We start from the raw sequence: 14,436 nt of genomic DNA on the forward strand, positions 1-14,436 counted from the left end.
TCAGTCCTTAGTTTTACAACTAAGTTTTATATAAATTACTTTTTGATATATTAAGAACAGTTAGTCTTAACGATTGTTTGTTTGGCCCAGTCCATCCTGTTTGACACTGCAATTCAGCACATGATTGCACTATTCCATACAGCAACAAAAACAGTGAGTCGGTTCCTTCCCAGGTATATCAAGCACAGGTTAATGCCAAGTTTCTCCTTCAGGCTCCTTGAAATTTCTTGTTTGCTATTTTTGATGTTGTTTTAATTAAAACAATTCTCTATTTTTTTTAAAGATTTGCCAAAAATTAATAAACTTTTAAACACTGAATGTGCTCTTTTAGAATTACCAGCCAGCAAAAGTGAAATAAAGCCCCACATCAGTTATTTACTGACAGAGCAAACGATAATGTTACTGGTTTCTAGCCACCCACCTAGTTTTCCCCTTCTTTCTTTGTTTGTGTATGTTTCAATCCCTACCTTCTTTCACGTTAGTCATCTATGGAGAATTCAGCTTGTTATAGCACATACTTGCACCTAATCCCTCTTTTCCTTTTGGATCTTGGAATGTTTTGACACTTCAGTTACAGTAAGTGTATTATAAATTAGGGATGCAAAGCCAAATTATGCTGAAATAGAATTACCAGTGTTTGTGCTGACAGCAAATCTGTTCTATAGCATTACAAAACAACTGTAATGCTGAGTCTTTTTCTCTATCCACGACTTCTGACAGTTATTACATTACTGTATCCCAGAATTTGTATAGGATAGTGAAAATACTCTAAACTGATTGCAGCTGTGTTACTTCTGCCAAGCCAGGGATAATCCTAGCTTGGCAGAACAGCTATGGCTCTCTATTCAGGTGGACATACTTTTAGACAAGGGGATGAGATTGGCTAAAGCCAATTTAGCAGCAGAAGGAAAAGGACACAGCAATTAGTGTTTATGATACCATCGTCATCTCCCCCCACACATAAAAACAGAAAAATCCAGAACACAGTTGTTCTCATATACATATAACTATTGTTTTCTCTGTATATTAATTACGAGTCAGCTAAGATCTAACACAGCCAAAATAAATTACCTATCTTGTGATACTGAATGTCCAGCAGCAGTATCAAAAGGTAGTAATGGTCGGATCCTGCAATGGACTCTGATATTTCCTCTCAGCTCCTAGGGTTAGAATATTAAGAGGTATTTAACACAAACTGCTGGAGAGGACAAATACATTGGAATTTGTGAAGCGGACATGACTTTGTTTAGGAAAGCAGGTGTTTACAACATCACAGCCTTGGACTCTGTGGAGAGAAAAATGGTATCAATATCATTTGCCTTGAGAATTAGAGAAAGTACTTGAGGAAGCATGAGCTCCTCAGAGCTCTGAAATGGTGTAGGCCTCTCCGGTCTATGTGGAAAAAAAAGGCTTTCAGTCTGAGCCATTTTCCCTCTTCAGTCTCCTTCCTCTTTACTTGAGCTTCTTCAGACACCTATGTTAACTCAACAGATGAGATTAGACACTCCAGTTCTCTTCCACTAGCCCTGAGGAAGATGTGGAATATAAAACATTTTGTACCTTTGCCTTGCCACTGTGTGTTCATACATGACTAAAAAGCCAGTAACTGATTTTTCTCCGCAGGCCATTTCAGACTTCAGTTTATCTAACCTCGTGTTTTTCCTTCTTTTTTGTTGGTGATCAGTTCTCCTCATTTTGTATTAGTGAAAACAAACTGACCTGTGATGACTAGTGACCACTGACATTAACTGCCCACTGCCTTGGGGAATATCCTTTCGGTAAACTGCAACGCAAGGCAGAGTTTGGAAGGTAAGTACTTTTTAATGAAGAGCTTCATTTCCCCAGGTAGAAAAACTTAAAAGAATTTTGTTTGAAGGCAGCTTGTGTTTCTAAAAATCAGGTCCTGAATCAGGAAACCCAGAACTAGTCATTTAGGCGGGTAGGGAGGAAAAGTTAAAGTACAAAAAGGAAAAAAAATTAATCCCAAATGAACCATCACTAATGGCTGAGCAGGATACAGCTAGACATATATGGAAAAATAAAAGACAACCATTTTGAAATTTCGAGTTGACAATTTTAAGAATTCTAAAACAATTTCAGAAGCTGCAAATTTAGAGAAGAGGATGAAGAAACTCAGGTTTTGTCCACTATTCAAAATGGATGATAATCCTTAGGGCAATATGTTGCACGAGTGCATTTGGCAGATGCCTGTGTAAAAGGAATGGGATGGGGTTTATTGTAAGACAAATGTGCCTCAGCAAAGAAATGCACTGTATACAGACAGCTGGAGGAGGTGATATAGCCATGAAAAATACATTCTTTAGTTTTATTGGTGAGGAAATTACGGGCATAATTACAACAAAATAAGAAAATGTTCTGTCATTAAATATACTTACAACTAAGGTGTTATGCAGAGCTCTCCTCTTTTGCTTTTCTTTCTCATATCTCTCCGTCACCTCTTGTAGAGACTGCTCAAGATCAAAAGCTTTTATCTGAAACACTAGAAGAAAGCTGTTTCAAAGAACTAAACTCTGTGACTTTACAAAATGAGTTTTCCAGTAGCACCTCATGAAATACAAGCATAAACCTTTTTAACTTCTACCAAACTTTAATTAGGAGAGTTAGTTCCTGATTTACCAGACACCTCAGAAAAATCCCATCATACTTCTGGCTATGAAATGGCTATAAAAAGTTACAGATAATTACCACAAGTATACATGTGAAATCTTGAGAAATTACCAAGAAGACAAGCTATTTAAACACAGTTCAAATGTGTCACTTCTTTAGTTAATGTTATCTGTCAGTGAAGCCTGAAACCTAAACTTGAAGCAACCTGCTTCTAGAAGGTGCTGTCACTTGCAAGGCTCATGCCATACGTGCAGATTATTAGATTCACACCAGCTAACTTTATAAGAAGTTGAACTATCATTTATCGTCAGCCTCATTTACAGTGCTAGGAATGCTGTAAAACAGGTATAAGGTTTCCCTTTAAGATAGATGCATTCACTGTATGGGTAGGATTTCATAAAAAAGATTGATCTTTTGAACCCCAGGAAGTCTCCTTCACAAAACTGAGGAAAGCAATATGGGTCATTGTAAAAGCCTTCTAACTTCACAAATGGTTTTATTTCAGCCCAATTACATTAACACTGAGCAGGCCTAAACCAAATATACAGCCCAGAAGGCACATAACGTGACTGTAAACTTGTGTAAAAAGCAAGCTTTTAGGAACCCCAGCGGGAAATCCATCTCCCCTGCAATTAGTGAGCAGTTTGAGGATGTAGAGTATCAGGCAGTCAAAACTATGGTCTGAGAGCTGAGTTAGCAGGATGACCACCAGCCTCAGTACGTGCTACCTTACAAAGAAAGGAACAGAATTAAAATCTCAGCATGTCACACATGATTTAGGCTCTCTGGTGTAGACTAAAAAATCAGATAACTTCAAGGGACATTTGTCTACACTAGAGATTTCTCAGATCTTATTTTTGTAATACCCACACTGTTCACCTCCAGCTCATAATGTTCCTCCACAAGTGCACACATGCAGAGGAAATGATGTTAACAGTTGGGGAATCAAAATCTAGGAGTTTCACTAAGAAAAAGCCTTTTCTTGCATCCTGTATGTGGAGTAACACTAGTATGCCTTGGTTTGAGGAATCACATGCAAATATGTTACAATAAATTGTCAAAAGCAACTCTTACAGTCACTGACCCCTAATCATACAGTATTTTTCAAAATACAAGATTGGAATCCATTGATTATTTAAGTCATCTCCATAATAAGTATCTTCATTTATAAATTTGTGTACACACACTTTCAGTTCTTGAAGTCTCTTGAATAAGCAGTAAAGCATTAGTGCTAAGGCTACTCTTCCATTCTTCCAGTCTTTAAAGAAAGAAAATACTAGTTTGTTTCAATATTTAAGTGGTCTCTTCATGAGGACCTGAGAAGCCTACTGGACATTATAGATCCAGTTACAGGCCCTAATTACTCTTTTTTTTTTTTTTGTTTAGCCGTCCTATGGTGAAGATGACTGTGAAAACAGAAATCAACCTTGGGGCTTCCTAATTTGACACTTGAGCTTTTGAGCAGACAGTGGAAAATGAGTCAAGTTGTTACATTTAGTAGATGGTATTTTGATATTTTAAGAGTGAACCATCAATTTTAATATCTGTCTTCCGTAAAACTTTATGTGCAGCACAGAAAAACTTTTTGAATAGAAGGTCCACAGAGCAAGTTTCCTAATGCATAAATTATTTCTGAACTTTTAATTTTTCTGAAAGTAGAGCTATATGGTTGTAAATATAAACACTTATTTAACATTTTCCTAGTTTTCTGCTTGGCATCAGCTGCAAGCTGTTCAGAAGTTACATTTTCATCCACAACCTAGGGGCAGCCACTGGGTGCATCTGTTTTAAAATACTAATAACCCACTCTTCATTATTCAAGAGAAGTAGTCACTACGTGCCTGCAGCCATTATAGACTTCCCTTTCCCCCAAGCTTTGCCCATCTCATTGACCTATACGGAAACTTTCTGGGAGCTGGGAATGCTGATTTTTCTGTTTACATGTTACTGAGTGAAGTTAAGATCTTCATCAATAACCAGACTAACAGTTGCAGAAGAGTGATGGCTTGCAAACATGTTCAGGATTGTAATTTTCTTTAATTGACAGTCCTGGTTAAGGAGCTTTTCATCCCTTCCTATTCAGTGCTGCACCAAACCTTCTGCTGTGCTTGCACAAGTGCTTCCACAGTCACATGGAGGTCTGAAAGCAATCCTTCTTGCTGAGTAATTTCTGTCGCGGATCAGCTCCCTGATTTGTTTTGTGTGTGGTCACACAAACAGTTATAGCAGCATAACAGAAAGGTCCATGGCAGGGATATGAACAACAGGAGGAACATAACCTCGCACAGCCACAGCCTAGCTCGGATATGGATGTGTAGCTGCCTCCAGAGTTCCCTGGGGTGGGGTTTTTAAAGTTTCTTTCCATACTAGATTCCAGTTTAAAAAGGAGGTCGATCTGACCATGCCTTCTAGGATAAGCAGCTACGATGTAATAGACGTAATTCCAAAACTTCTTTTGAAATCAGCTGTGTTTTATGTCCTGGGCTATAAAATTATTCTTTGGGCTGCTGCAGTATTTCTTTTGCTGAATCCAAGGTCCCTCTCCTCCTCTACACTAAGAAGGAAAGGCTTTTTGCAAAGGCAGCTGAGCTGGTGAGACTCAAAAGGTGATGGTAGTTCACACTTCACAAATATAAGTCATCAGCACAGTGCACAGCTCACCTTTCTCTGAGAGGAGCACAGCACGTAGGTGCCAGCATATGGGCAAAGTGGGAAATAAGCGCCTGACCCAATTTTTCCTCCTCTCCACCCCAGAGAGAAAGCGTCCTGGAACCACAAAGGATATCTAAGCCACTGGGCTGCAGCAGCTTTCACAAAATATGTCAGTAGCCTGCAGCACCTCCTCTGTCACATACTCACTTGGACAGATTTTGCTCCTTAGTACCTGCCACTTCTTTGCCAATGAGTGAGAACAGTGGTTTCACCTCTCTGAAAATACATTCTGCACACACAGATACTGTCATTTGCTCTTTCTGATAATACCTGCATGGTGCAGCAATCTAAAAAGTCGTATTAAATTTTTAGAAATTCCTACCCTTCCACAAATCTGCTGAATTATTGCATCTGCCTCAATAGTATCATTTGCAGTCAGGTGGCCAGTATTTTTGCTAAAATGATAGCAGCTTTGTTTATGAGGGAAACAGGCCTATAACAAAAGAATAATGGGCACTTCTCTCTCTTATGAATTACTGCTATTTAAATTTCAGTGGGAAAGACAGCAATAGCCTGGTTTTCGGACTGTGAATAAATATTTCTAAGCAAGGGACTACTCAGTTACTACATGAAAGTTTTATAGTTTGCTGCATGTCAACTACAGCCTTGAAATTAACCTACTTGAATGTTTCCTCTGTAACACTCTCCCTCATTTTCAATCTCTGTTTTAGGATTAAACTGATAACATGTATTATCTCCTGAATACATACTTTGGGCTTTCTGTTCATAAAAGATTATATGTAATTTAAGGGTGGCAATTCTGACTGTCATATTTAACCTTAGTAACAGAATATCCATCTAAAACATTTGACACAGAACTGAAAAACGGCCAAATTAAAAACATAAGTCATCCACCAAAGTACCAACACACTATTTTGTTATAGGCAAGGAAGTTTCTCCTGGTTATGATTCCATAGAACAATGCACCCCGAAGTGCAAATTGAGAACAGTCAACAGGAATATGCAAGGCCTCATAAGGAATATTTACTATTTATTTACACCACAACAACTCAAGTGCCAAATCCAACCTCATATCTGTTCATTTAGCCCCCTGCTTCAATAAGGGAAACATTCACCTTTATCTAGGGTTAATTTTCTACTTCTTTTTTTCTGTTTTAAGGACAACTTCATTATAAAGACAACTTGATTAAGCATTTTCTCTACATGGATAATACAGTAATCCAATCAATTTTAATCATAACTTAGTACCTAACATACAGGGACAAGTTCTGCAAACACTCATCACTGAGAATGCTGTTTGTTGCTATTGGCATGAGTAGTCCCATCAGAATCAAATCAGTCCCAAAATTAAGTATTTCAACCAAAAAGTAAAGCAGGAGGAAAATGCACCTTTTAAATGGCAACACATGGATATCAGAGCATCACCCAGACTCTGATTATAAATTTGTGTATTTGTTGTCAGTTCATCAGGCTGCTAAGCTTCAAACAATTTAAGGTCCGTATGTGTTGTGCTTCTCAGGTCTCATAGGAGCTCTACCAGAGTCAAGCACGTTGAAAGCAGGTGCAAAGATCCATGCCAGGAGGTCCAGGTGTAGGACCAATGCACTTAATCCTCAGCGATGAGGGCAGAGAGCACCGGTGCACTGCAGGGTCTGCTTTATACGTACACATGAACAAGGAAGGGCCTGAATGCCGAAACAGTAGTCCACGTGGTGTTATTATCTACAGTCTAGCGAGTGGAACTGGTTTTGGTTTGTAAGTAAAATTTTCTCCATAAATACACAGAAATATTAAAAATCCAGTCTGTCCTAATTTCAGACAGTATTTTCAGAAATCTCTGAAATCACCCAAGTTCTTTTCTGGTACAGTCAAAAGCAGACAAATTTCAGCTAAAACAACACATTCTTTATTCAGTTATTCTAAAAAAGTCAAGATAACAAGCCTGAGAACTTCAGCTGGAAAATGTCATGGCTGAGACAACTCAGCAGCAATCTAGTAGCAGCTGCAATCAACACAAAAGCTAAATCCAAATTATCAGCCATAACCTCTGCAGAGTTATTTGTACTCTTTCTAATGCTTCAGAACTTCTTGATGATCTAATGTCAAACAAAAAACCAAGTGCTACAGTTTCAGTGACATGTTTCTCAAAAATCAAACTCAACCTTTTAATGTTAGTAACATTTAACAATGACATTGCTGATGTTACATGTTTGAAACGTAAGTGCAAGGAGCCTTACTTTGCATTGCTTCATTTTGCAGCTGTATCCCTTGGACTGCTGTCAAAACATGGTAAAGATAAGTCTTGCTTTGACGTTGAAAGTCTTTTGAAAGCTCAAGAGCAAATGAACGGAGGCTCTTCAGGTCTTGCTTAAGCCTCTTCTCAGCAAGAATAAAAAACACATTATAAAGACACAAAAACAGCAGTTAAGGAAGAATCAATATAACAAATATAACACCACCACAAATAATTATGGTGAGATATCAAAGTCAGGAAGAACCCTCTACTTGATGGAAGGAAGTCTTCGGGAGTACATCTTTCAGTATGTTTAGGGAAGGATCCTGCAAGATATTTAGTACTGTCATTTCCTAAAGGCTTCAGCAAGACTTTATGGATCCTTAACATCTTACGGTACATACTTAGACCATAACACAGCTTCAGGTATAACAAAGTCTCTTTCTCATTTCTTCAAACAAAAATAAGTGTGTGTGAGCGTGTGTGTGTTCTGTCCGATTCTAAGACATATCCAGAATTAGCAATGAAAAATTGTGATTCATAGATCCCTTACTGCATTCATTTTCCACACTTTGATCAGGAGGTATTTGCTAAGCTTCAGTCTAAGTCATTTATTAAATAAGCCAGTTCTATGTCTCCCTGTGAAAATAGATGTATTTTGAGAAGATCAGAAACCTTTATATTTCAGAAAAGTATTTGTATTATGGATATAACTCAGCATAACATACATGATGAGACTTCTAAAGGTTTATAAGAGCGGCTTATATTCACTTAAAAGTCCAAATAAAGTAAAAAAAAATTGACCTGATTTTAGGATTAGTAGACTTCTTGACATCTAAGTCTTGGAACAAACATGTAAAGCCATCTGTAAGACGAACTTAACAATACTGTATATCTCACAGAAGCACTGTGATGTTTCATTAGTCAGCCTGGTATGAAGTGTCACATATTCGGTGGCATTTTATTTTTCCAACTGTGGTACTGACCTTGAATTAATCAACTAGTTTCAATGACAAAAAAATAATCTGAGCTAAAGGGAGAAAATCACTGCATTTCTCACTCTCAAAAGCCACAGAATATAACTGGGAAGTAGTATATATATATTTTTTTTATTACAGGTAGTGGATTACCATCAATCTAGACTTTTATTTGGAGAGCTTTGCTCTCTCCTAACATTCATTCACCTCTGACAGTAAACCGTCTCAATCCACTGGTACTGCATCACAAGCAGTTCTGCCATTCTAGCTAACCTAAAATGTAAAACACCACCGCAAAATCTACTGAGCAGCATCACTGTAATTAGAATAGAACAGAATAGTTCACTTGGAAGGGACCTACAACCATCATCTAGTCCAACTATGCTACAATTAAGCTACATCCTTCTGCCTGTTAAGCATCAGATTTCTTTCCTGAGATAGTTTTGATTTTATGCAGGCATTCACTGCTGCCCTGAGAAAAGCTGACAACTGTTAGTGTCCCTAAAAGGAACTCACTATTCTATGGAGTAACTTCAGGAATAAGTATTTCGACAAAGGAAAATGTTATGGTACTGGTACTGGGAGAACAGTTCCAGCCTCTTCAATGCAAAACTAAGACAACCTGAGTGAGCATACAGCAAACTACTCCCTCTTGTGAGGTCTGCCAGATCAGAACACTTAGTGAAATCAGTGGAGCTCTCCAATGCTTTTTTAAAGGATCTGCCTATCTGGTGAAAGTATATCACAACTATGGGTTTGGTTTTTTTTTAGAGGATGTCTACAGGATAGTCAAATCAGGGATTGCAAGGTTTTGATTACAAAAATATCTAGCTCAGGTATTGTTAGCAGCCTATACATAAGATCCTGGAGCCCAGGAGCAGCCACTTTTACCAGCTTCTCAGGGGACTTTGCAGCCTATTGCAGCAAAACCACTATAAATTTTAAGCTAACTCAGGCATTGCTACACTTCATTGCAAGCATTGCTGTGAATACAATAAAGCCATAGATCAGGTTCATATCTGACCATTTTCTGGGTTTTACTATATTCAATAAACATGTAAATGTTTAGGGCACAGATTATGCCTACATTATTACTAAATGTCTTTACCTTTATTGCTCCATGCAGCTGGATTACAACAGAACTCCTCTGCAATTTCTGCTGCTGGCCATGAGCAGAGTAGAGCTGCAATACTTCATTAGTACTTCTTCCAGCCAACCCTTGATACTGTTCAAAAAAAAAAAACAACCCCAACCTAAAAAATCACTTTAAAGTGCTCATGTTTTCTGTTGCATTCTGTCCCCTTTGTCCCTATAAACATTTGTAACTCAACTACCTGACTACATGTGATGTTGTAAATACATAAATTCTTTGCTTTTACATTTTTCTGAGTCATGTGAAGGATTATTTTGAGCTAACTGGCTAACATCACAATATTCTACTTCCTTAGGGTGGTAAACTTCAGCATCAGAATACGAAAATGTTTTTGCAGTACCTAAAACCCCTTACTTATGCTTGAGGTGGATCTAAATGGTTAAAACCGTGCCTTCACTTAGGGAAAAGGGCTGGTTACGTAGCTGGTGTGTCTTCCGGTAGGTACATTTAATGAAGAAAGCTCTCTGAAAGGACGTGAAACAGAAGGAGGACACACATACACATGTGTTAACTGCTAAATTCCTGAGGGAGATGGTAATACAGGGCTCCCAACTTAGTGTTCATTGCTCTAGCTTCCTGCCAACACCAACTCCGTTACATTCAGTAGAGTTGCAATGGTGCAAAACTGTACCAATAAAGTACTAAGCTGGGTCTTCAGAGATCAAAGCAACCAAAGCAATTTTTAAAGGATGTGGAGAAGAATGCTTTCTAATAATCTAAAATTACCCATTATGCAAAAGCAATTTTTATGGCCAAATTTTTTTTGAGATGTTGAAATCAAAAGGAAAATAGAAATAGTGCAACTTTAAACATTTCCAGGCAAGAACACAAAAGAAGAAATCTCTGTAGAGTACTTGTGAAATTCTGCAATGTGACAGAATCTGTATTATATTAAAAATTGAATTTTCATCATTTACTGACAGTCCTGGTGCTTAAAATGAGCTGCAACTTCTTCACCTACTTTCCCCTGCAACCTGTTGACATCTATCATTCCTTAATCAGTACTAATAGCCTCTTTTCTTATTTTTGGAATGCACCTGTCTCTAGCATAGACTTAGTTGCTACTTTATTCAGGCCATAAATTCTGTGACTGCAGTTCCCTGTTATTTAAATTCACAGATCATAGAAGAGTACAACAATGTGAAAGAGCTAAATCTACTCACATAATGGATTTGATTTAATTCCAATCATCTGATAATGATAGGTAAAGAATAAACATTTAATTGCGGTTTAGCTACAGGTGACATCTGCAAGAACAACAATATGATGTCCTGGAGCTGTTAGAATAAAGAAAGATTATGTTTTCCAAGAAAAGTACTTCACTTATCTAAACCAACTTTCTCACCTTCACAAAGCATGCATTTTCTATTTACAAATGCAGCCTGAGGTCCTGCACAGCTATACAACACCTTAGCACTAATATAAACAGTTCTTAGTGGAAAAGAAATAGCAGGATAAGATTACCTCCGAAAACTCTCTTTTTTTTGTTACAGGCTCCTAGAAATTAAGACCAATTCTATACAGTGTTGCTACGTTCTTGTACTCTGAGGATTTTCAAGACTCATGTTACTCAAGTGCAATGTTTACATAACATTCTTGACAAAAATGCATAAAAGTAGCTCACCAGAATCAGTATCTCTAATCACATGTGAAAAGTTAAGCATATATATAATCAATTGCAGTACTCAAGCCTTATTGTTAAGTAAGCTTAAGCTCGTTAAAACCTACTTTTAACGCGGAATGCGTATTCCACCATCTGCACAGGTTCCCACTGGCTCCCCCATTTTTCTCAACATGGACAATAAAAGTAGAATGGTCAATTTTGCCTTCATTGCAGTCAACCTCCCATCACTTCCACTATCAAGTTTATCTTTATTGCAAAGGCTGCCTTGGTTTTGAGGTTTTCTCCATTAAAATAGTTTTAGCATTCATGAGAATTTTTTGTATGCCAGAACTTGCAAATTTGTGCTCATGCATGACAAACAAAAAACTGACTATAAAACTTTTTATAGTCAGCTTTATTATAAACAGAAGTAAAACTGAACTACTTAATTGTGTTCTCCAAAGTGAAATCTGCAGTCGGATCCATTCTGGCAGACTTGGCTTTATGTTTGGAAGACTGCAGGATCAGGACCTCAAGGACTGTGAACAAAAGCAAGGAGTGTGCAGGTAGACAAACACATGTCCAAATAGGCAAAAGCAAGTCTACGGAGAAAGAATCCGACTTATGTTTAGTTACAACCCTTACAATATGCTGCTAGGCTAGTAATACACAGGGCTGCAGAAAACGGTGGCAGTGCTGATATTGATGATTGTCTTAAGTATATAAGCAAGGGAAGGTCTATAGCAAAAGGTAACATTTTTGTTACATTGATGCAACCTATAACCAAACATTTACACTACAAATCCTAATTTATGGCTATCCTAGTAAGTTTGTCTCCGAAGCTCCGTTGTTCACTTCAGCCAAAACAAATCCAATTAGCTTTTACAAGTTAAGAATGAGACCTCTGTTAACCCTGGTCACTGTGACTGAACTTGTTACAGCTCAATCATTCAGGCAGCTCCACCAGCAGAGCTGAAGGGTCAGTGATTGATAGCTGAGGGCAGGAGCTTTTTTCACCAGCATAGCTGGCGAGATACTGGAAGATACGGTGCAACAATGCATGACCTTAAATTAATCTAAATAAAATTAGTGTGCTTTTTAATAGAGACGCTTCCATTAAGGTAAAACTATTTCATAGACGTCAGTTTAGCTCATGTTTTCACATTGCTGGGGCAAATTAACCATGTAGAAGCGAAAGTCTTCTCAGTGCATTTAATTCCAATTTCAACTGCCTGAATAGAAATATCAGCGCAAGGTTAATTGCAAAGTATTTCTATGAATCATTTGACGTTGTTTCTGACTGATGGTGATGGCGGTAACACTGCCATGCTCTTCATGTGTCCATAGGTGCTCGTATTTTCCAGCACATTTTGCAATAAACTGAAACAGTGCTGTATTTAGAAAACAAGGCTTCATCATCTAACACTCGGGTAACTTCTTCCTGCATCCGCTATACCTTACTGACTAGAATAATTTATTTCTTGTGCTTGTGAGAGTAAAAAAAAAAAAAATCAGCTTAAATACTTGAGGTTTTTAGTAAATATAAAGCAGAACAAAAATAATAGAAACATTTTCTCAGAATCAATTACAGTATTCTTCTGTATACCTAGCAAAACTCATTTCAGATGTACCATCTGCTTCCAGTCAGGCTTTGAAAAATGTTAAACCCACTTTTATCCACAGGTGTTAACAAACCCAGAGGGAGGGCAAACGGCTTTCCTGAGGTCACCCAACCATTTAATCTTTCAGCCCAGATTAGAAACTCTTAGCCAACGGTCTCTTTCACAACTAATACTCACAGTTGGCTCTGGTCTAGCAGTGTAGATCAATATTCAAAATTCTGTAAATCTCTGAAATCCTACCTTTGAAGACCCCAAACATTATCACAGGCTGCTCCTTGTTTCAATAATGGTCTAGGAGCAACATATCCTTCTGTAAAAGGATATAAGGAAATGAGGGCATCCAGTTGTTGCTGTATGCTCTGTGACTGACTTCTGCAACAGTACCTTGCCTTTTCCAGACAAGTGTAACGCTAGTACTGTGAAGACGTGCAGTAGGGCTTCTTTGGTAAGTCTGATCATAATGAGAAATCTTTCCTACACTCTATGAACAGGACTTTTTAAAGGATCATCCTAAGTATGTCTAAAAAGTTTTCCTTCAAAATCTACCTGTCTTTTAGGCAAACACTCTCCTTGCAAGCAGAAAGCAATATTCCATACTTAAAGCTCACAGAGTCATCCCCTCAGTTTAGTTTTGTGGATTTAAAACAATGGCAATTATTGAAATGTATGTCAAGTTCTAGTTACTTAATCAGTCTACCATTGCTGCTGATTAAAAAAAAAAAAAAACCCCAAACAAAAAACGCTGAGCCTTAATCCCTTCACAGATTTCCCCAACAGGTAAAGAATGCTAAACTTGAAAATAGGAAGGCAGATTTCAGTGTCTTTCTTTTATTTTCATAAGAATTCTTTCTGGAAAATCAAACGATAGTTACCTCTGCAAGTTTTAGATGAAGAGCAGCATTTTCAGTTTCCAGGACAACTATTCTGTCTTCTTTGGTCTAAGGACAAAACCCACGCCAAACCCCAAAAGTAAAAATGAAATAAAGATGAGTCTGATGAACGTTATTTCGTTATAATAGTTTTATTACATTCCTCTGTTTCTCTGCCTTCCAAAAATCAAAGGACGACCTGCCCCCAGTCTCCTCAGCACAGTACTTGTCTAGAGGCACGTAAACCCGAGGCTGAACCCTTCACCTTCCCCGGTCGCTGGGATTTTCTGTCGTTTTGCCCGCTTACGTGGAATTGCACACGTACAACTTTTCCACTGCTTTTGCTCTACAGAACCACCGCCTGACCGTTTGAGAGCCGCCATTTCGGTTCTTTACAAAGGCCCACCCGAATCCCCGTTCCCGAAGCTGCGCCGGGGTTGGGGGGGATCCGCAGCGGGGCCCTTCCCGCCCGGGTGAGGGGCCGGCGGCCGGTCACAGCTCGACCCCCCCCCCAGCCCCGGCGGAGCAGCCTCTCCCCGCACCGGGCTGCGGTCCAAGGCCCCGCCGGCCGCTGCCTTTAGGATTCGCGCCTGCACTTTAAGCCTAGAAACAGACTTTTGAGGGAAAGGGGCGGGCCGGGCTGCACCGCCGCCCTCAGAGGGCTGAGGCGCTGAGCCC

The 14,436-nt window shown here is 38.6% G+C and overlaps 1 protein-coding gene across 1 annotated transcript in view; it reads right to left on the bottom strand.

Moving 5' to 3' along the window:
* Nucleotides 1-7,545, bottom strand: part of KIF25 (kinesin family member 25) — a 34,475-nt gene extending 26,930 nt beyond the window's left edge. The window contains exons 1-3 of the mRNA XM_010562708.1: nt 7,539-7,545; nt 2,397-2,500; nt 1,072-1,160 (exon numbers count right to left, since the gene is read on the bottom strand). Coding sequence (XP_010561010.1) covers nt 1,072-1,160; nt 2,397-2,500; nt 7,539-7,545 — 200 coding nt within the window. The remainder of the gene's footprint in view (nt 1-1,071; nt 1,161-2,396; nt 2,501-7,538) is intronic.
* Nucleotides 7,546-14,436: the final 6,891 nt, after the last annotated feature.

This window comes from Haliaeetus leucocephalus, unplaced genomic scaffold, assembly GCF_000737465.1.
Source record: "Haliaeetus leucocephalus isolate CR32 unplaced genomic scaffold, Haliaeetus_leucocephalus-4.0 Scaffold162, whole genome shotgun sequence".
Taxonomy (NCBI): domain Eukaryota; kingdom Metazoa; phylum Chordata; class Aves; order Accipitriformes; family Accipitridae; genus Haliaeetus; species Haliaeetus leucocephalus.